Source organism: Zonotrichia albicollis, chromosome 1 (assembly GCF_047830755.1).
Source record: "Zonotrichia albicollis isolate bZonAlb1 chromosome 1, bZonAlb1.hap1, whole genome shotgun sequence".
In the NCBI taxonomy this organism is placed as follows: Eukaryota; Metazoa; Chordata; class Aves; order Passeriformes; family Passerellidae; genus Zonotrichia; species Zonotrichia albicollis.
The window spans coordinates 127,508,680-127,530,413 of record NC_133819.1 but is presented as its reverse complement, the minus strand read 5'-3'; the positions used below and the strand labels follow the sequence as shown (position 1 = coordinate 127,530,413).

General features: G+C 35.0%; 1 protein-coding gene across 8 annotated transcripts in view; it reads right to left on the bottom strand.

Annotated features, from left to right (window-relative positions):
* The window catches only part of RALYL (RALY RNA binding protein like), a 378,947-nt gene that overhangs the window by 106,514 nt on the left and 250,699 nt on the right, over positions 1–21,734 (bottom strand). Inside the window, exon 1 of one of the 8 annotated variants that reach the window (XM_005479415.4) lies at positions 923–1,082. The exons of the other annotated variants lie outside the window; for them this stretch is intronic. Within the exon in view, the coding sequence (XP_005479472.1) occupies positions 923–959 (37 nt within the window). The 5' untranslated portion in view covers positions 960–1,082. Of the gene's footprint in view, positions 1–922; positions 1,083–21,734 lie in introns of those variants that run through there. 8 annotated transcript variants of the gene reach the window in all.

Sequence of the window (21,734 nt, the reverse complement as noted above, 5' to 3'; positions counted from 1 at the left end):
ATAGTTGTATATATCCCTCTGAACCCTAGCAATGCTCCTGTCCAAATGAAGTCCAAACTTATCTGGTTTTGAATTTGATATTCTGCCTCTCCTGCCCTCTCCCCAAAAACACAGTGTGTACATGGCATTTTTCTTAGAGGAATGCCCTTTTTTCACAGCTTCTGACATGCTCTGTATTCATAACTCAGCCTTTTACTAGATTTTCTTAGAACAGCAGATGCCTCATGACCTGACCCACAGCACATTTTCACTTGCCTCAGTCACCTGTTCCATAAGCTTCCAGACGAGGCAATATTGATACTGAAATTCCCCCATCTGATGCTGTAGCAATTTAAAAAGTCAAAGAGGTGCTTGACTGGAAAGTCATGCCTTAAGAAGCAGTGAATTTTCAGGGCTGGAGTGTTGGAAAGGCACAGTAGACACACATGCAAGCTTCTCTTTTCCTCTGCTAGCAAACTAGTTAATTCTGAAAGTTGTGATATAGGAAAATAAAATAACAGCCCTTAAAGTTCTGCTATCACTGGCTTCTTAATGCAAATCACACAAAAAAGTCCACGAGGGGAAAGCATGTCAGCCTCATCAAATCAAAGGTCACAGCTAGCCACTAATTAAGCCCTGAATAAAGGTTGCTCTTTTGAACTAAACTTATATTTAATCTTTGTTTCTTTGTTGATGCCATCAAGCAATCACTTTCTGAGGGTTTCCATGGTAACAAGTGAGCTTTTTTTTTTTCCCCTTCATTTTAAAGCTCTTTCATGCACCTAATATGAGGAAATAGTGGGATAATTGGCATGGAATACTGTTCCTGTTTTCCTGGTATAATTCAAGCAAAGCAGGGTAAAGTAAAACATGGTTTTCTATGAAACTGGAGATTTATTTTCCCTCCTCTCTAAGAATATTAAAAAAACTATAATTTACTTACATCTTTGGTTTCTGCGTTTGCTCTTGTACATAGTCATTGTGAAGAAATTCCACTTTCTAAGAAATAATTGCCTTGACCACAGACAAAAGAGATCGTGCTCCTGCTTTGCAGTGAGACAGTAGCTCACTGACAGAAGGTAACCAGCAATCTCTCGGAGAAAGGCAGGGTAATACCATTCTCCTAAAATCCAGGGGAGCTGCTGCTGGCTCTAGCTATTTTTTCTATCAAGGCTCAGGGACAAAACATATTTATTTTCATACTTTTTTTTCAAATATGTTTGATGCCAGCTAATAAAAATCCAGAACACAGATAGAATCATGTAATCAGGCAAAGTGGGGTAATATGCTATGCAATGGTCTGAAATCAAGATTCCTTGAAAAAGCCCTGACATAACCAAAATTGTATAAATGACCTCATAAACTAGCAAAAACTAACTTTCCATTGAGATGGCTTAGAATTATGCATATGAGTATTTAAAAATATTTTTGGTTACATTTTCATTTCTATTACATTTCCAAATTACTATTAAAACAAAATCAACACATGTTGGTCAATTAAATCCTGACTGCATGTTGGAGCTCATGAATAGATTATTCTCTAAATAAATAATTTATATAATATTCATTTACAAAATTAAATTATTTTTTTCATGCTATATTTACTTCTGCATCACCTTTCAATGATTTAATTTGGGGAAAGCTATTTGAATAACATTTTGCTGATAGTTCATTTTTGTAGCTGCTTCACTGCTCTCTAGTGTTTTGAATCACAAGGTCATGGGGATAAAGTGAGAGCATTTTATGATCATCCACATATATGTATATCACCATTTCAAAGAATCCAGATATCTTTCTAAATAGACCAGGGGAATGGTGAAGAAATTTTTGCCATGTTGAGGAGATGGGAGTTGGTATTTGCCATGCTGGTTAGATTATAGTCAAGAAGATCCCAGTGGCAATAATGGAGTTGAAAAGAAGAAGAAATTCCAGGTCATTCAGCAATAAGTCTGCCTTTAATAAAATTGAGTATATATATTTTTTAAAGTTTTAAGAAATTTGTATTTTGAGCTGCTTGCCATCTTAAACTGAGATAGCACAAACGCAGAAGCATCTAAGGAAAAAAAAGTGGAATAACTGTAATGTCTTAAAAACTGGTAATAGTACCCTTTCTCCTGCTTAAAATGCATATTTAGACAGCAGGTCCCTAACTACTTAAAGAAATAAAAAAAAAAAAATATCTTTGGCTTACATAAAAAACAATAACATTTGGCGTTCATGGATTGTTCATGTTTCAGTCAAAGAGGAACAATTTGGTAGCATTCATCTAAAACATTGACCTATAGTTACTTTTCTAATGAAAAACAATTAAAAGAAATTAAAAGAAATGTCTCTTTTAATCTGCCTACCCTTAATTTAAATTTTTCATAATTTTTTCACCTCTCAGATATATCAGATATATTTTTATATCTCCATATAACCATTAAATGGAGCACATGGTGCACCATGTGCACTATTTAATTTGCCTTTCAGTTGTTCAGTAGTCACAAATCCTCATATTGACACTCCTCTAGTTACTGAAGCAAAATCTTTATATTGCTCAATTAATCTAATTTCCTCCTTCTGTCAAAATCTGACCACATACCTTTTCATTTGCTTTGGATTTGTATCAGGAAAACTGAGGGTAAAGTGTAGTCTGAAGAAAGTAAAAGAAATGGATAATTTTTTTAGATTTCTTTAGTATTTCACCTACAGTTGTCTCAAAATATCACACTTGAGATTGCACCCTATCAATTGCTGAGGTCAGCAGAAAGGTGGGAGATTGCAAAACAAATCAAAAGTGACAGGAAGGAAAAAAATTTGTATAATTGCTAAGCATGGCAGCAGACAAAATACCTGCACCATATAGAAAGACCCTAGAGGCCTTATATTCAAATAGCATTGTGTAGTTAATATCCATTGGAGTCAATATTTTTGCACCTCTTTATATGAACTGAGGATAATTCCACAGTTGCCCTGCTCAATTTTCCCTCTGAGTAAATTTGCAGCCGAATCAGATCTGTGATCTGACTTTAACTACAGAGGTCTGTGGTCTCCCTTTACATTTACTGGTTCATGTAGCAATCTTTTCTTTTCATGCTCTCTTCCTTCTTCTACCTGAAGGTTCCCAAACATATTATTCAGTTCAAATTTTCCTTGTTTCATTGATTTCACAACATGTCTCCAATTTTTTTCCTCAGCTCACATTAGATTGTAATTAAAAAGCCCAGATCTTTTCCTTGTCATTAATGTCTACTTTTCCCCCCGATTTTTATTCTGTGTTTAACCTAGCCATATATTACTAACTCTCAATGCTGTCTAATGTACAGCACCTACAACAACTTGCATATTTTTTCCACTGGTCTTTCATGCATTATTCTATTACAACATGTATTTAAATGGAAATATTTTGGCAATGGTATAATATAAAAAATTAAATTAAATGGGTATTTCATGGGATAGGGATTAATTTATTTTAAATCAATGATCCTTGAGAGCATAGCCTTTATTGGTTTTTTCTTTGTGTTAATTGGAACTCTGGTTCTTCAGTGCAGTGAAAGACATTTGCTAAAAATAAATATAATCTGTCTGGCAAATCACTGTAGGTCTCTTCATGAGAAAATATTGCAAAAAAACCCACACCTTGAAAGTGCTGGCTAGATTTGAGTGGGCACAGCATCTTCCTGTTTTTTCTGTGTTACTGTTTTCTCTTAGGAGGGTTTAAAATTCACTTTCACAGTGTTACACCTTGAAAAAAGTTAGAATCTGGTATATGGCTGGTTAAATGTAACCAGCTAAGTGAGGTGGGAAGAAATGAATGGAACATATGAGCAATAAAAAAATCACCTGGTCACATTAAACTTACTGCTTTTCTACATGGAGGCATCTTACATGATTGAAACAGTTTAAAATGTTATTTAAACAGTATGTTGGAATGAATTTTATCAGTCGTTGCTGGTGGTAAAAGAATTGATAATGTCTACATCTGCACATCTCATAACACCTCTTGCCTTTCTCTCCTCCCCACCTTATAAGTCCCAATAATAATGTCCCAATATTTTCTTTGAATAATGTAATAGTATTATCAAACTCTCCTTTTTTAAGAAGAAAAGAAACAAAATGCAGATATTTTATAAATATAACTGCTAACATGAATTTCACATATTACTCATCAATAAACACTTTTCCTGAGTGGTATGCTCAATTTTATTTTTAATGTACAGATCTTGGGCAGAAAAGGAAGGTGGAGGAAGCTTAAAGTGTGTTCTCTCTTTCATTGTCTAATTTAGCACACCCAAAGAGTCTTCTCACATAATAATCTTTTATAGCTTTCACTACAGTTCTTATTATGATGTCATCTAAGAAAATATTACATCTATGAATATGAATTAGTTTTTTCTTTGAGTAAAGGATATATGTAAGCATCAATGTTTAACCTCCTCCAAATAATAACTCCTCCTTGATAAAATTATTGATGTATTAAAATCTTGTATGTGCACCTTTTACTGATAAATACTTATACAAATATCTGACAATGTTGCTTTATAACATGTTGTAATATTAGATAAATAAAATTCACTTTAACAAGAAATGTCACTTAGCTAATGAGGCAGATTTATAAGATATTCTTTTTATGACGTAATGAGGACAGAGCATAAAATATTGGCCAAACCAACCCTGCATAACACTGGTAAAATACTGCAGAAACAGTGGCAAATTGGATGAGAAGAAGTAAAATTTCTACATGTCATGACTACAAGTGTAAGTTAAAATCAAGGAGTTACAAAAATGTTTTTCAGGACACAACAAAGCTGTCTAGCATTCCTGAAACATATCAGAAGCAAAGACCATTGACAGTGCCAAAGAAGGAAAAGGTTTATTAATAGGTTAGCTGTAGATTAAAGGTCTCAATTCCACTGCCTAAACATTCATGTCTAGCACTAGTTCAGTGATTTGTGGTATCTGAGACATTCACACAGTGCCAGAAAATATGGCACAGCACCTGTGGAAAACCTACAACCTTCTGGAGCACCCTGCTGGAGCCAAGAGTGTCTTAGGTGGCTCTAGGCAAATATCTAGGCAAGTAAACCCTGCCCAAAGAGTTTATATTCAAACCTCTTTCTGATGATTGCCATTATTCCCTAGCATTTTTATATTTAGGGTCATTGTTTCTAAGTGTTTCCAACTTTAACTCTCAGGTCTTCACCCTGCAAGGCTGTGATTGACTGTAGGAGGAATAATACGGAGAGAGAAAATGATGTGTGACTGAATTCATAAATATGCTCAAAGAGGCCACTATTTGTTGGTACATAATGACAGCTGTGTGTATTAAGAAATTGTCTGGATAAAAGAGAAACAACTGATCATAACACTTTCAAATCAGAAATCCTCCTCTTTACTAAAGACAAAATGCAGTTAAACTGTTTCATAAGTCTTCCATTTTTTCTGTTGCTTTTTGCTCTGCTCCAGTGCTTGTATTCAGAAGAATATACAGTTTCCAAGATTTCACTAAGACCTCATGTATTTATCAAATGCTGCATTAGAATAAAATTTGCTACATTCACAGCATTTTCATCATCCAGTAATTTAGGGAAAAAAAATCAGAAGATTTTTTCTTTCTGGAGCTGTTTGATTTTAAGAAAACTTTTGCTGTTTCTTTTCTCTATTATCTTCTACATTTTTGCTGACCCATTTTACTTTTCTTCAACGCTATCAGACAGTAATGACACTTCACCACAAAAGATTCCTTTTTAGATAGCAGGAGAAAGCCCCTATGGTACTGGTCCTACTTTCACCATGGGTAATTTTTTCTTATTCAATGAAGCTTTTTCACTAGAATTTCATTTGTCTCATTGTTACAGTAGCATTTATCTTTAGTCTTTAAGGAATTCACTGTCAAGCTTCCCTCATTAGATTGTGCTCTTTTTATCAGATGTCACTATAAGAATTTAACAATATGATCACAGAGGTATTAAACAAAGCCTGACACCTTCTTTCTCAGGTAGGAGCTCAAACTGGCTGCTCCTCATGGCCCTTGCCCAGATCCCAGCATGTTCTCATTCCTCCAACAAGAACACTAGAAATACATTTGGATATTTTTCTGTGAGTCATAATTTCCCAAGGTTTAATGTGTCACTTCCTACAAATATAACATTGGAATCAACATGTGCTTGTCTAAAAGTAAAATTTTTATCTATTATTAAAGAGAGGAGTTTCAAAACATGAAAAAGGTTTAGAGGAGAAAACCCCTGAATCAACCAAGTAGAATTACTTTTTAACTGTCCTTGAACAAAAATTTGATGGAAAAAAGCTATGAATAAGCCATTTTCTCTGTCTAGATGTTAATAGAGTCTGTAAAACAAAGATTTAAATAATTTTTTTGGAAACCAAGTTTGTTAAAGGTAAGCATAAGAAGGCTTGCTAAAGGATTTATAACAGATTAGGTATCTCAGAGGAACCTTCATTGGAGATGGATAAGATGACAACTTGTAGTTTTTTCCAAGCCTTATTTGTGATCACATATGCCCAGATCCAATATCAATTGTCATAAGATTCAGCACTGTACAAGATTTGGTCCATCTTAGTCCCTTAACCTCCCTAATTTTAACAGAATATTTCAGGCAGGGGGAGACTAGTATGTCATGGGCTACTTAACACCAGAAAGTGTGAAGCATGTAATGTCCTGTATCTACTTTTAAGGAAAACTGAAAAATGAACCTCTGCTCTTAATGCTGGAGCAGCGTTTTCAGCTGGGAATGAATGAGATCACCAGTGGTTGGACCCTGATCTGTGTAGGAAATTAAAAGACAGAACCTTCCACACATACTGAAGGGTTTGATTTGCAGCCTAGGAAGAAGCTTGGATTGATGTAAAAATAAAAGTACACAGACATTAAGCAGAAAAATTATAGATTTAAGTTTCTATAGTTGCAAGTAAGGATATGCCTTAAGTAAGTAAGAAACTGTATTGAGTAAGATAGTGAAGAGTTTTATAGCATAGTAATATAACTCTATAGAGTAAGTTAAGAGTTTACATGTTATAATAGAAGTATAGATGTGTAGGTGTAATAGTAGCCCATTGCACAAAAGTACACAGAGTGTAGCAGAATTAAGTAAAGATTACAAAAACAAAATAAACTTTGTGGCAATTTTCCATTGGTTTGGATTGTTATATATTGCCTTGTAACTACCTTGTGGCTACCTTGAGCTATGGCTGACTTCTAGCTCTTCTAAAATCCCACAGCCTTTGAAGCTGGTGTTTATCTGAGTAATAAATCGTTTTTAGCCCGACAGTAGTCCCATCCCTTCATTAAGGTGTCAATACTCTCTATCTTTGGAGCTACAGACTCTGGTCTGATAACTCAGGCACCTACAGACACGCATTATGAGCATCTTTCAGAATTACAATGTGTCCTCAATTACATTTGAGTAACTTCCACAAATTCAGAATGAATGCTGCAATGAATCTATATGCTGTAAGCTTGAACCTTCACTTTACAACTCAGAATGATGTTTTTTTCACCAAGAGTTGCCCCACAGCATTCTCACCAGTTCCAAAGATTGACGAGGGCTCTAGAGCTTGATACTTTCACAGCTGTAACTTACTCCTTATTGTCTACATTGTCCTTATATAACCCTTAAGGGAAACTTGGCCAATTCTATTATTTCCTCTATTCCAAAAACAAGTAATACAGTTATGAACGCCTGATAGTTCTTCCTTTTCTCAAAAAAGTACTATACACAAAAAAGTACAGGTCCCTTTAGACTTGTAATGATAACATTAAGCTTTCTTAATCTGAGGAATATTTAGCTGTTATTTTAAACCAGGTACAAGGAGATATTCCTCTGAAATGTCTGAAAAAATCAATTAAACTTCAGGCTCAGAGTTAGATATTCTATATGGTAGTTTCTATAGTGGAAAAACATCTTCCCTTCTGCTTTGGCAAGTGGAAAAGATGGTAAATCAATCTCAGATGAATGATGCTCTAACTCATTTCACTTACTTTACACATTCCTTAGATATAAGTGTGTTTGTCCCATTTTAGAGCAGTTTCTTTCCTAATCCATCTCGGTTCTTGAAAGGTTTGCTCTTGGCCACTTTCCTTTGGGTTTTCAGCAATTTTATTATTTTGGGGTCTTTTTCCTAAGTCCAGGCTTCTCTTCATCTTAGCTTTAATTTTATTTTATCCACGTTATTTTTATTTTATCCGTTTTAACTAACCTTGATAAGTTTTCTTTTGTTCTTTCAAATGCTTTGCTTGCTAGTTTGGCCAGGATTTTCATTATCTTGTGTTTGATCTTGATGAGATTTTCACCATCCAGTAACAATACTTAGTTACTTTTACATTATTTCTAAACCTCTGTTTAACAATTGAGACAATCCTAAGTGGTGGTCTGGTTCAAATTTCACAGATTTTGGACTAAGCACACCTCCTTTCCATTAAAAAGAGTTAGGTTTGTATTCCAAATTTTTGTCCAAATCTAACTGATTCCACACAAAACCATATTGTCTTTAGAATTGACATTATTATGGTAAAGAATGCAGATGATGTATAAAGAAGTGATGTCAATTTTTCTGCTCATTAAACTATGTCTTAGCAATTTAATTTATGAGCATAATACTATTAAACATTCCTTATATTTTACCTCACAGTAATCCTTTAAATGATCATAATCTTTAATATATTACAACAACATGCCAAAGTTATAGTTCACTGAATTTCCTAAGTAGAGGACAAACACAGATGTGTAGTTGAGACCTTATTAATTAAATATAAAATTTTAGAAAAATGTCTACTGATATAAGAGAACAATTTTTATCAATTATCAATTGACAACAATGTTATCAATTTAATTATGAGCACACTAAAAATTTAAGTAGGTCTTTGAAACAATCTTAATGTGTCTATAATTAATATTTCAAAATGCAATACTTTTTATTCACTTGATAATTTTTTTTATTCTTGTGGAAAACTGTCAGAAAGATACCAAGTGTTAGAACTTTTTCTTCCTTGTTAAATCTGAAATAAGTCACGGTGCCTCTGACAGGGACCAGTTTCTATCATCTCAGAATACTGCAAATAGAGAAGAGTAGACAAACACCAGATGTGGGGCCAAAGCAGCTGTACTCCATTAAAAAAAAATAGGCTTTTGACAGACTACCAAGTGCTTAATTGTGTATCAAGCACTTAATTGTGGATTTAATACAAAATGTTCATACATATAATTTCTAGAGAAATAAAATGCTGAATATGGGTTAGTTTTCATGAGAAATTTAAGAAAGTTCTATCAATCTGTCTTGATTCTGCTTAAGTTACAAAATCATTCCACCTCCAAATAAAAAGTTGTTTTTAATGGGAATTGCACCCACAGTGTCATAATCTCCAAACAGAGGATATCTGTTTCAATTTGATTGGAGTGCCATGCAATGAAATGCTGTCCTGCTTTCCTTTTCACGCTGGTTTTAGTTATCACCCTGATGAAACACTTCACCATGCTAAATTCAATGGGACAAACTTAGAGAACAGAATCCATTCTTGAATAGCCCAAGAATATTTCTAAAATACACCTGGAATTCAGGTCTCTTGATTCTGTTCAAGCACTAAGTACTTGAATACTTCAAACAGGTTTTTCAGGAATAACCATTTGAAGAAACTGTTTGCTGTCATCACCATTGCACTATGATATCCTATTTGAAAGTTTTTATATGTTCATTGAAACAGACTGAACTCAGATTCAGAATGCATTTTCAGTTCTTCAGTGCAGTGACTGTTGTCTCCCTCTGTGTCCTAAACAAAACAAGTAGAGCTTGAGAAAGAGCCTCTTGTGAATAAATGAGGCCCTTAAAATGTTAATTTAGGGCTCACAGCAATGCAAACTGATGATGCTTTATGGCACGGCCAATAAACAGTTGCTGCTTCAACCTTTAATTTCAGACTAATGCTTTTTTTACAGCAATCAAGAGAAAGATGAAAATGTTCTGCTTTCTTTTCTCATTGTATGGCATCTTTCTCAGTGTGGGGGACTCAGGACAATTTTAGTCATAATCAATCAGTACAATTGCTGGCTTGAGAGGGCAAATAAGACCTTTAAAAGAGATGAGAAGAAGATTGATTTTTGGAGTGATGGAAAAAGCTGTATTGTAGCAATTCACCACCAGACCATGCTAAAAGATGCACTTTTGGCACACATAAGATAACATCCTTTGAATTACAGGGAATTGTGAAATACCAGAATGACTCCAACTCCACAACTACTCAAACATTTTCTTGTGGTTTTTTTAAGGATTCTCATGTTTTTTTGTGGGGTGGCAGTGTGGGGAAAGGGCTAAGAAGGAGTTGTTAAATTAAAATTATTAATGCAACTTATTTAATGTCTTCATGAGATTGGTGGATGTCAGGGGAGGAGACACTTTTTTCATAGTCTAAATTAGACTGCATGTCTTTGGTGTGAATATATACATTTTGAGTGCACTGAATTAATGAATTCAGATTTTAGAATATACCGCCTATATGCCAACTTCTCTAAAAACTATAACTGATTCAAAGACAATTTCTGAGACAATTGAATCCTATATAGAAACAAGATTTTTTCCACTATGCATATAGCAAGCCAAATAATTGGGTTTTGTTTTAAGCTCTAATCAAGGCTGGTAAAATAACACGATAGCGCCATATAGCATTTAAAAGTTTTTCACTGGAATGCTTTAAATATGTTCACCTGTTTTTGGTAAGAGTGTCAAACATTTGAAGCACATTTTACATTAAAAAGAACAAAAAAGATCTGGCTAATATCAACAACACATACAAAATTACAGAAATAAAAAAAAAATCATGGTTAGTTGTAGAGGGCATCAAAATATGCCTTTGCATGATAAGGTATTACCAGGTGAAACATTGTCTAGTAAGGAATGTTTCAAAATCGCAAGAAAAGGAAATTGGAAAGACTACTACTCCTCACCTTGAGGTTTTACTACTGAATTTCACATAATATTTTGAATTAACTGCAAATGCACATAACAACTCTGTTTGATGTTCAAACCCACAAAACAGAATTGTGTTCTCAATTACCTGAAAACTAATTAAAAAGAGATATCTGTACAGTAGAGGAGATAAAGAATGCTTTTATCCTCTTGTGGATTTAACAGGAAAAATGCTTTCTTATCCAGGTAAGAGTTAAGAAGCTAAGTGAAAATGTGAAGCTAAGGCATCCAGGAGGTTTAATTAAACTGTACTCTAAAATCATAGGCAATGAAAAATTTAGAAACAAGTTTTCTGTTCCCTGTTCTATAGCACCTTGGAAAGATAAAAACCATTTCTGGTACTATGAGAATAGCAATTTCTGTAGATAGTCTGTTCAGAGAGGATAGAAAAACTACATGGATATCTAGAGTAATTTTGGACAAATCTGTCCCCAGATTTTTGTTCTTGGTTCAGCTATACCAGATAAAATATGCTGATATTTTAAAATGAAGTTTAACTTTTACAGATAAGAAAAAAATCCCTTTGTGGTACTGCAGCAAAATAATAAAGGGATTTAAGTGTTACTACTCACCTTTGATCTCTAAACTGAAATTCCTGCTCATGTCTTAGCATATGAAAGATGTAGTGGATTATTTTGAAACTAATTATCATAGAATTCAGTTTAACTGATGCTGCACTGAGCATGTAAGTCCCTCCTGCCATTACTGAAAGAGTAAGATACCTTTAGAAGCTGGCACAAGGTTGGCCATGAGTGTTGGCTATACTGACATCTAAACAATAAGGGTAAGAAATGTTGTAAGTCCTTTCAAAAAGTGTTTCCTGCCTCCAACAGCTCCCTCTGGTTGCTTGCAATGCGTGGGGCAATCTGGGCAGTTTGCTCATCAGGGCCAAGGACAAGCTGAAGGTGAGCTCCTTGTCTAGGGGGCTGCATCCCTCCCACCCCAATCAGAGTCGATGTGGGGCTGATTGTGGGTCAATTACTAGACCATTCATTGCTTTCAATAATAGAGACATCAGCTCCAGTATGAACAAGCCCTTCAAATTTTTGCCATCTCTACTGCATGTTAAGGTTGGCTGAGACGTAATAGAGCTAGTCCAAAAATCTGTGGCTGACCTGCGCTACCAAAGTTATTTGTAGCACAGATCACCCTTGCCACGAAGGGTTGTGTTGGCAAAAGGAATAAGCTGTGCAATACATTGACCTGCAGGTATAAAAGCAGGGTGCCACAGGAGTCCATAGCATAATTTATATTTTGCCTTCATAATCCAAATCAATAACTCCAGGTAGTACAAAAATTCCCAATTTAGTGGCAGAGGAATGCTCTATAGCTAAGCATGGATGTTTTTACCAAGGGGTCACCACACTCCAGTAAGAACTAAACGTACTGAGGATATGATAAGAGTTACTGATTCCCTGGAGGCAGCCCTGCACTGCCTGTGGTTTTCTGCAGCTAATTTGTAGGAAGGAGAACTGCAAATAGAATACCTTAAATGAGAAACTTTGCTCTGAAGTAGACAGGAACATCAAACTTTGTGGGAAGCTAATTAGTATCAGACAAAACATTAACCCACCAGGTTTTTTTGCGCACCATAAAAAATGCTATGACTAGTCCACATTTTACACTGAGTCCACATCTCTCATTTAAGACCACTTACATATTATCGTTTGGAACCATCTCAAACCAGTCCAGATTCAATTTACCAGTACCATGCTTTTTTGAAATCTTTTAAATCCAACATCTGGACTATTCCACTAAGAACATTAAAGGGATGAGTCCAGATTATTATTTGTTGTGGAAGGACACTATACTTATGGCCCAAATGTTTTAAAATATGAGGTTTGAAGAGTAAACATGCTGTACTTGGAATCAAATGCTACTCCAAAGAGAAAACGAGAATATTTTGATTTGATTTGATGAAGATATTGAACTCTGACCTCGTCACATTTGGTGGTGGTTTGACATTTTCACTGTGGTTTCACTGGCTTCATGTGGGTGAAGGACTTGGCAGATTTATATTTACAGTTGAACTGGATGATGTTAAAGGTCTTTTTCAAACTAAATTATTCTGTGATTCTATTGTTCTTTGACTAAATGAAAAATAGTGATGCTTTCATATTTTCCCAGGAAGCCACCAGATTTATTGAACCTGACAAAGGTTCATAGGTGCTTGCAAAAGGCAAAACACAAAATCCCCAAGATTATGTCAAACATATGATGAAATCAGCTTGTTCCAACTTTAATGTAAAACACACAAAATGAAAATTATGATTGACATTTTCAAAAACTTCCAGTAAATACAAAAATAAAAACCATGTGCAAAACTGAGGCAGGTTTAACTGACATAAAGTTATTGCAGAAAGCATTGCACTTTCTCTGAGCTGTACTGTGAGGAGAGTTTTCTTTTCGGAGAGTTTCATGTGGCTTCTGCCAACCTACAGGTGAATATTTGAACAGCAGACAAAATACATCAGATTTGACTAAATGGGAAGAGAAAGTGTTGAAAATCAATACACTGGGTGGAAGGGTCCAGTGTAGAAATATAGTCCTGCCAAGAGGATTTTTCACACATTTTCTGTTATATAACCCCCAATGTTCTGACAGCAGCAGAATATGTGATGATTGTTATTAAAGAGATTAAGATTTTTACAGATCTATTCAGTAACTCTCATTCAGGATAATAAATATTAGTGAAATACTTTTTCAAATGTTAATGGAAGCATTGCTTCTGAATAATACCAAATTAATAATGTTTAAAACACCTGACCTCGGGGAAAGAGAAAGAGGATTATGTTTCTTCTAATTTATCATGCAGAAAACATAGAGGGAGGTTCAAGAATGCAGTATTTTTTATCACTGAGTTCAATATGAAGAAAATAATAAAATTTTTAGGTGTTGTAAATTAGAAATTATTATACAACTTAGTTGCCTGGATTCATGGTTGACTGAGTTTCATGATGTAGGAGGTTCTATGTTATGCAAAAAAATAAATCCAGGGAAATCATCAAGATTATTTCAATTTAAATTAACTGAATATTTGGCTCACAATCATTAACTTTCCAATTCAGTGAACTTACTAACCTAATCTTGCCAATAGAAGTAGGAATTTGATCTGCAAATGGTATCTCTGGCTGAACATATGACCAATCATGCCATTTCACTGCCCAATTTCATCTCTTTTGGGCAGATCGTCATACTGGAAGTAGTCTGGAAATTTTCAATGGCCTCAATATTTCTAAGAGTAACTGAACTAGAATATACTAATGTGCAGGCCTTCAGAAAAATGCTGGAAATTGGTGTCTAAATTTAAACAAAGAAGCTTTTAGGAGTTTATTTAGCAATTGTGCCTAAAAAGTGATGTACCTTTAAACCTCCATCTAGAATCTGTCCTGAGATACTAGCAAATATAGGGCATCATGTGTTAAACAAAATAAAATACTGCAAAAGAAAGCAGAATTAACTTGTCTTAATGATAAATACATTTTAAAAAGTCCAATTTGCAATGCAGACATATTTTCTTGCAATCTGAAGCCATAGATAATGGAAATAATGGCTTCAACTTTTGAAAATAAATCACACATATTGAAACATCATTATCTCAGCTTATTATACACTCATATTGCTCCATTGCACCAGAACAAAATTGTCATTGCATTTTAAAGGCTCACCTCACTAGAAATCTTGGCAGCATTTAACAACAATGCAATTTAAAAATACAGCAACTTAAAAGAAATACATGAATTTGTTTACAAAGACACCATTAAAAACCAAAAAAGTTCCAACAAGCTGAACAGATAAAATATTCAAAATTTCCTACCCAAATTATCAATTAATTGCACTCCAGTGAGCCTCAAAATATGAAATGTGAGAAATCTGTGCTCTGATCATGCTAACAGCAACCTAAGACAAATCCACCAAAAGGGAAGTAAGGATAAAAGGTGATTTTCCTTCAAATGATAGGCTGTTAACCATTGTTTATTTTGTTTGGACTTAATTTATAATGTCTTCTTTAAGCTGTGGCTCATGGCCAGTTGATCAAAACCACTGAGGCATTTTCAATAATAAGTGCTCTGCAGCTGATTCTTTTCCACAGTATTCGGCCCCTCTTCCCAGAGATAATATATTGTTCTCATTCTTCCGCAAGTTGAGTCTTCCTTTCCACTCTAACACCAAAGAAATTTCTTTCTTCTTTACATTTAGATGTAATTTCTACCCATTACATCAGTTTCCCAGAATGGGCAATATAGATGGGCCCATTTGTGTTCAGTAAGTGAGTTTATTTTTCCCACTTTTTACATGGAATTGTCATTCATACCTGTGCCTGGTTTCTCAGTGATTAGATTTTACTTTTTTCCCATGTAATTTTCAAAATTCTCCTTTTTACCCTCCACTTATTTCCATTATCAAAGTGAAAATTGATCAAAAAGGCTATTTTGTCAGGTTGCTCATCACAGAAAATTTGTCTTTCATAACTGTAAGCATTTGTCTGGTAGGTGCACAGCTAATTTGATCTTTTTACTTTTTTTTCTCTCAGTAATGTTGTGAGTCTATATATTTTCATATAAATTTAATGTTTTGATAATTATAGTTTTCAATAACAAATTCCTAGTCAATCATGTACTTTTAATGTTACTGATCACTAGTTACCTGTTGCTCCTTTTTTTTCTAAGAATTTTGGGAAAAATTTTCATGTAGACAAGTATGTAAAACTTGCTTATTTCTCTTGCCTCCTACCTCATCAAAGAACCTCTTCTTTTTAAGGAAAATGTCTCTATTTCCCATAGAGCACACTTTAACAGATCAAAATGTGACTAAACACTTTGCTTTTGCAACCTGCCTGAACTGCCTGCAGGGAAAAGAGATCACGGGGTGCATCCGTGACTTTTACACAAGCGATGACACAGGCTTAGTAAAAAGATTTATAACACAAGGCAGAGGGGTTGCCCTTGAGTTATGGTGCTTCTATCAATGGAAAAAAAGAAATAAAATATTTAAGTCTCTGGTCCTTGTTCAGAGGACCCGTTCAGTCTCACAGCTTTGTCTCCAGTGCCATCTGCTGACACGAGCTTCCATTGCAATTCCCGAAGAAAAAGGTTCCTCCAGAAGCCAATCGCGATGTTTCGCGTCTGCAATAGTTGATGTCACCAGAAATTTCTTTTCAAAGTGTTTAATTTCACTCACTTTTAAGATGTTATGTTCCTTGTGGGCATGTGGAGGTTTTCAGCAGAGATAATTGTCTGTATTGCCACCACACATTACAAACGGAGATGTTTAGAAGATTCTGATTCTTAATGTGTTCAAATGAGAAAAAAGAGGAACGACGTGAAATCTTAAAACTACTCCAAACACATAACAATCAGGTTGCTTACATTCAAATGAACATGACTAAGTTATGCCCTGAAGTTGTAATTTGACATTGTAATTGTTTGATTTACTGGCTTTTATTTAAGATACTTCTTGTCTCACTGTAAACCCTTTACACCCAAGAATGATCTTGGCTTTTAATCCCACTGCACTTGAAGTGAGATTATCTTCTTAAGGTTTATCTTTATGAAGTGGTTTATCTTCTTAAGGAGGCACCACAATGGGGAAGAGCATAAAATGCAAATACTGAACTTTCCAGTATAAAAAAATGGACAACACGAACTGGAAAAAGAATGTGTGTGGCCTGTATTAGGGAAAAACTAGCAAATATATTACTTTTGTTCAAACTCTAAGACATCTCAACAGAATTTTAACACTGATCTGATTTTTATGTGTTTATTTGTGAAATTGGAAGTACCTATATAAGAGAAATCAGAGTCCTTATGTGTGTTTCTTCCTTTGACCTTATTTCCACATTGTTGCACCCCTCCTGCTTTTCCTTTTGCTGTCTTCTCATCACAGAAAAGTGAACAAACCTTGCCATCTTGTGGTCAGTGTTAGTTATTAGTCTAGCAAAAACTCAGATTGCAAATACTATAGTGATCACCATCTGGGGAGCTGCAAATTCAGTGAATTTAAGGAAAAAAAACAGAAATTAAAAAAATTGTTAAGTTTAAATATAGTCTAATACACTTTTGGCAGTTTTTTACAGACTACAAGAATAAAAATGGCTCAGAGCAAGAAAGAATACAATAGAGTGTGATGTACTTTTTTTTATTCAACTGACAAGCTCTCTTAACTAGTGGATGCACAATGAGTATTTTCTTTTGGCAAATAACTGACATTTGCTAAGAAATTCTATGATCAAATTCACAAGCTTTTATCAAATGTTTAACCTTAGATGAGCTGCAAAAATCTGTTTAGTGTGCTATGGATCGGCAAAATATCTGGTTTTCATTTTGCCTGAAAGCACAAACATGAAATGTTTAAAAGTTGCAGCTTCCATGGGGAACACAGAAGAAACAAGCAGCAGATTTTGCTTCCAGGTGCTTTTCACAAGGTATGGTCAAGTTGTGGCGACAACCTCCCTGCCTCAAGAGTGGTTCCCAAGGAGAGAAAATGTCCAGCTGGTGTACGCTTGATGAAGTGGATCCTCTCTCTGCCTTTCCACTTATCACAGTGAACAGATAAAAAGGCCATATATGTGCAGTAGTGGTTTGTGTCTGCTAAAAAAGTTAGTCCAAATTATATGTCTAATTTATGCAAGCAGCCAGCCCCTGGCCAATACAATAAAGGCAGAGACATAAAATCAGAGTCATGTGCCTTATATATTGTTCTTTTTTTGCTTGAAGAAATTCAAGTTTCCTCCACAGCTATGATCTTGTGTCACAGACACACTTTATGAAAAATCCTTTCCTTTTTCTCCTGAGAAGCCGAGAGGCCTCAGAAATAAAACGTAAACAATGATTTTCTGCTGCTGTGGAATGCAACAGGTAAATCTTTGATTGGTCTCATGTGATTGTTTCTAATTAATGGCCAATCACAGTCCAGCTGTCTCAGACTCACTGGTCAATCACAAGATTTTATTATCATTCCATTCTTGCTTGCTAGCCGTCTGATTAAATCCTTTCTTCTATTCTTTTAATATAGTTTTAATATATAATTTTCTTTTAATATAATATATGTCATAAAATAATCAACCAGCCTTCTGAAACATGGAGTCAGATCTCTGTCTCTTCTCTTGTCCTGGGACCCCTGTGAAAACCACCACAATCTTGTAATTTTTTTCCTCAAGGCTTGTAACAACTTCCAGTGGGGTTTTGCATACAAACCCATGCAGTTGTTGTCACTGTTCTGTTGAGACAGAAAAATTCTCAAAAAAATTTTGCTTTTTTTCTGCTCTTCAAATAACAATCTCTCATCCAGGCCCTGGAATATTGAGATTTACTGGCAATGATATGTAATTGAGAATTTCTGGATGTTGAAGACCCCTTAACAACCCTTTCAGGGTACCTGAAAATGAAACCCACTTAGGAATTTTGTCTTGCATCAGACTATAGTGGAATAGCCCATGTCAATACAATTAAACACTTTTACACCGACACAAGGTAGCTGCAACAAGAGTAACGATAAAAACGGTCCTTGACTCAAGATTTTTTTCAAAATATGCCTTTGTGCTGCCAGATAAGTGAAAAGCCTAAACCATCCTGGGATGATTCTAAAAACTTATTCTCTGGATGATTTAGGCCCTGATCCTGGGAACATCCCTTGATTCAGCCTAATTACCATTAGGTGTAGCTGAACATTTTTAGCTCCTTTTTATAACAGTGGAATTGGCTCTGAATCCTGAAGGCAAAGCCTAAGTTAAGAATTATTCTCTTATTCATAAAAAGCACACTATGGCCCTTAATTGTGATGAAGTTTCTGACCAAAACAACAACAACAAAAATTTACTTGCTCTCAGTTACCTACTTGAAGAAGAGAAAAAATGGCTGAGGAGAATTTCTTGAGGAGAATTCAAGAGAATTCAAGTTCTATTGAATTAGGAAAAGAAACATATATGTGGCATAACTCAAAAGGTTCTGGGAAGGTTTTTTATATTTCCATTATTTCTATTTCTATTATTTCTGTTATTTCCATTTATATTCCCATTCCCGTTTCTATTTCTATTTCCCTTGCTTTAATATTTTCATAGCACTGTAGCTAAAATTAAAAAATGAAAACCTAAACTCGATATGCAACATTTGAGTTCTGCTCAGGTGAGATGGAAAAAAAAGATTAAAACTCCATGTTTGTTAACAATAGAGAACTTCTGTATTGATAAAAAGAAAAGACACAATGTCAGTAAAATGCTGCAATACTTCACAATAACACCAAGATCCATTCTACCCTACCTGGAGGCAATGACATGAAGGTCAAGACAGCAGATTTATTTCTGCGATATGTACATGATTCATGAAATTTCTCTTACCAAATTAAAAGCGCAGGTTTGAAAGTGAAGTATAGGCAATTTGTTTACAATCAGAGGAACAATCATTATAATTAAGCAAGTCATAAGTAAGGATGACAAGAGTTATCATTGAATTGAAGGTTTAATTTGATATCCATCTAAACAATTAGCTTCTTTGCATGAATAAGTGTTAAGTAAAATGAACCTAGGCAGTAATATCCAAGCTTTAAAACCTGTCTTAGCTTCTCTATCAGTGACGTATCTCAAGAATTTTTCTTAAGAAAAAGAAATGAAGATCGTAACAAGCATGATCAGAAATACAAATAGTATATTTTTTTTATTACTCCTTTATAGCCACTGTTTTCTGCATATATAAAGCAGCCTGAGAGGTTCAGACAGTATCTCTCAGCAACGTCTCTGTGGTCTTGGGAGTTGGAAAATAATTTTATCATGGGAAGTATTGAGCAAGAGGACGGCAGATTCTGACAGGGTTCTCCATGTCTGTAACAGAGCAGGGTAGGTGGAATAGAAAAGAACTGAGTATAGTTCTGGACCCCTCCTCTGCCTTTCCTCACTGGGTCCGCAAGGACTCCATAGAGCATCAAACATGTACTAATTTATTCTCTCCCTAGGGAACAGTTTAGTGCCCATTTATTGTGGAAGTTAAAGGATTCACAGCAGTGTATGCCAGAAATATGGATCCAAAATCTCTGTTCAAGGCAAGTGTTGTAACAGGTTCTTAACCATAGGAAAATATTAGGTCCCCAAGTTCTCATCTGAAAAAAATCTAATTGTAGTGCAGAAATGATTCCTGCCACATTCCATCAGGTTTGCTATTTCAATGATTAGGATCATGATGAAATAACAAACAAGCCATGGAACTTGCCCAGACCATATACAGACTCACAGCCTAGCCCGAAGATGATTTTGATTATATACCTATGCACAATTACTCCTGCCAAGAAATTGAGTAAAATTCTCTATTTCAACATATTTTAAGAAGCTTTTAGTCAAAGACCATTCTCAGTAACTAAAAAACTATGCTGCCACAGGAATAACTTACTGTTCTTTAAGCAGAATTATTATGTCTATAATTATGTCTGCTATTACATCGGTCTGTTAGGTTAGAAAGAGTTTTGTTTGCTGCAAAGAGGGAAAATGTCTCAAAAGAAATACATTAATGAAAGTTCAGAAAATTTTCCTGAATAGTACATAGCACAAAGTTGCTTGAGCACAAGGAAAGTAAAATCTGAATTCCTATGGACTAAATGTCACTATTAAACATATTTGGTAAAATTATTTTCTCCCTTTTTTGTAGTATATGCTGCAGAATACTAGCAGTATCTTAAGAAGCCCACTACCTTGGAGTAGAACATAGAATTTGAGCAAAATATTGCTAATAGAAACTTTCGATTAAGTCTATGTGCTTTCCGTAAAGTAACCTTATAATGCAGTTAAGATTCTTCACCAGGAGGAAGTCACTTGGGCAATATACAGTGAAGCTATATACATATACAGTGAAGCTCTAAAATACAATCACCGGCATGAACAATACTCCTCATTCAAGATTTCTTCATAGCAACCTTAAGTATTTTGCTTTTCCATAAATCTCTGTGCACTTCAGGGCTCTTCTGTACATAGATTTCCAAAATGCTTGCCCAGTCCTTTCCTACAGTGATGCAGGGTGAACATCTATAGAGCTTAATTTTATGTATGGAAGTGCTTAAAGATAGGCCAAACACAGACAGCTGCAAGCCTCTGTACAAAACAATTCAGTTTGTGGCTGACAGGAGAGTAAATCTGAATGACTGAAAGAGATTCAGCCATGAGACTGATTTTCATGCTTCCGCCCATTCCACTCTCTATAAACTTTGCCTCTGTGTGCTAAGACATAGACAACAAAAGAGCTGAAAGATTTCAATTCTAGGGCACCGTCCTCTGGGTTTTTATGGAAGTTGAACTGTGGTGCTGAGGCTTTTCTCAATTAAATGTTCATTTAATGTCCTCTGAAATAGGTAAAGCTTCAGAACAGAGGGAAAGGATTGCCTGCTTTATTAAGTTTTGGAGGATGGAATCAGCAGATTACATAGATGGTTTTGGTAGGTGACCTTAAAGATCACATCCCTTAAAAATCCATTCCAACATCCCTGCCATGAACAGGGATACCTTCCACTTAACCAGGTTGCTCAAAGCCTCATCCAACCTGGTCTTGAACACTTCTAGGGATGGGGAGTTGAGCACAACCTTTGGACAACCCGTTCCAGTGCCTCATCGCCTTCACAGTATAAAATTTCCTCCTAACATCTAACTTAAATCTACCCTCTTGTAGTTTAAAGCCATTGAACGAGGACAGACAGTGTCAAAATTATAAATTCTGCTGACCTGACGGAAATTAAGTAATCTGTTCCTCCTTTTAGGCAATTTCCTACATACATTCTGAGTATCATTGTTAAAGAACCTGTGACAAGAATGAAAAAGACTT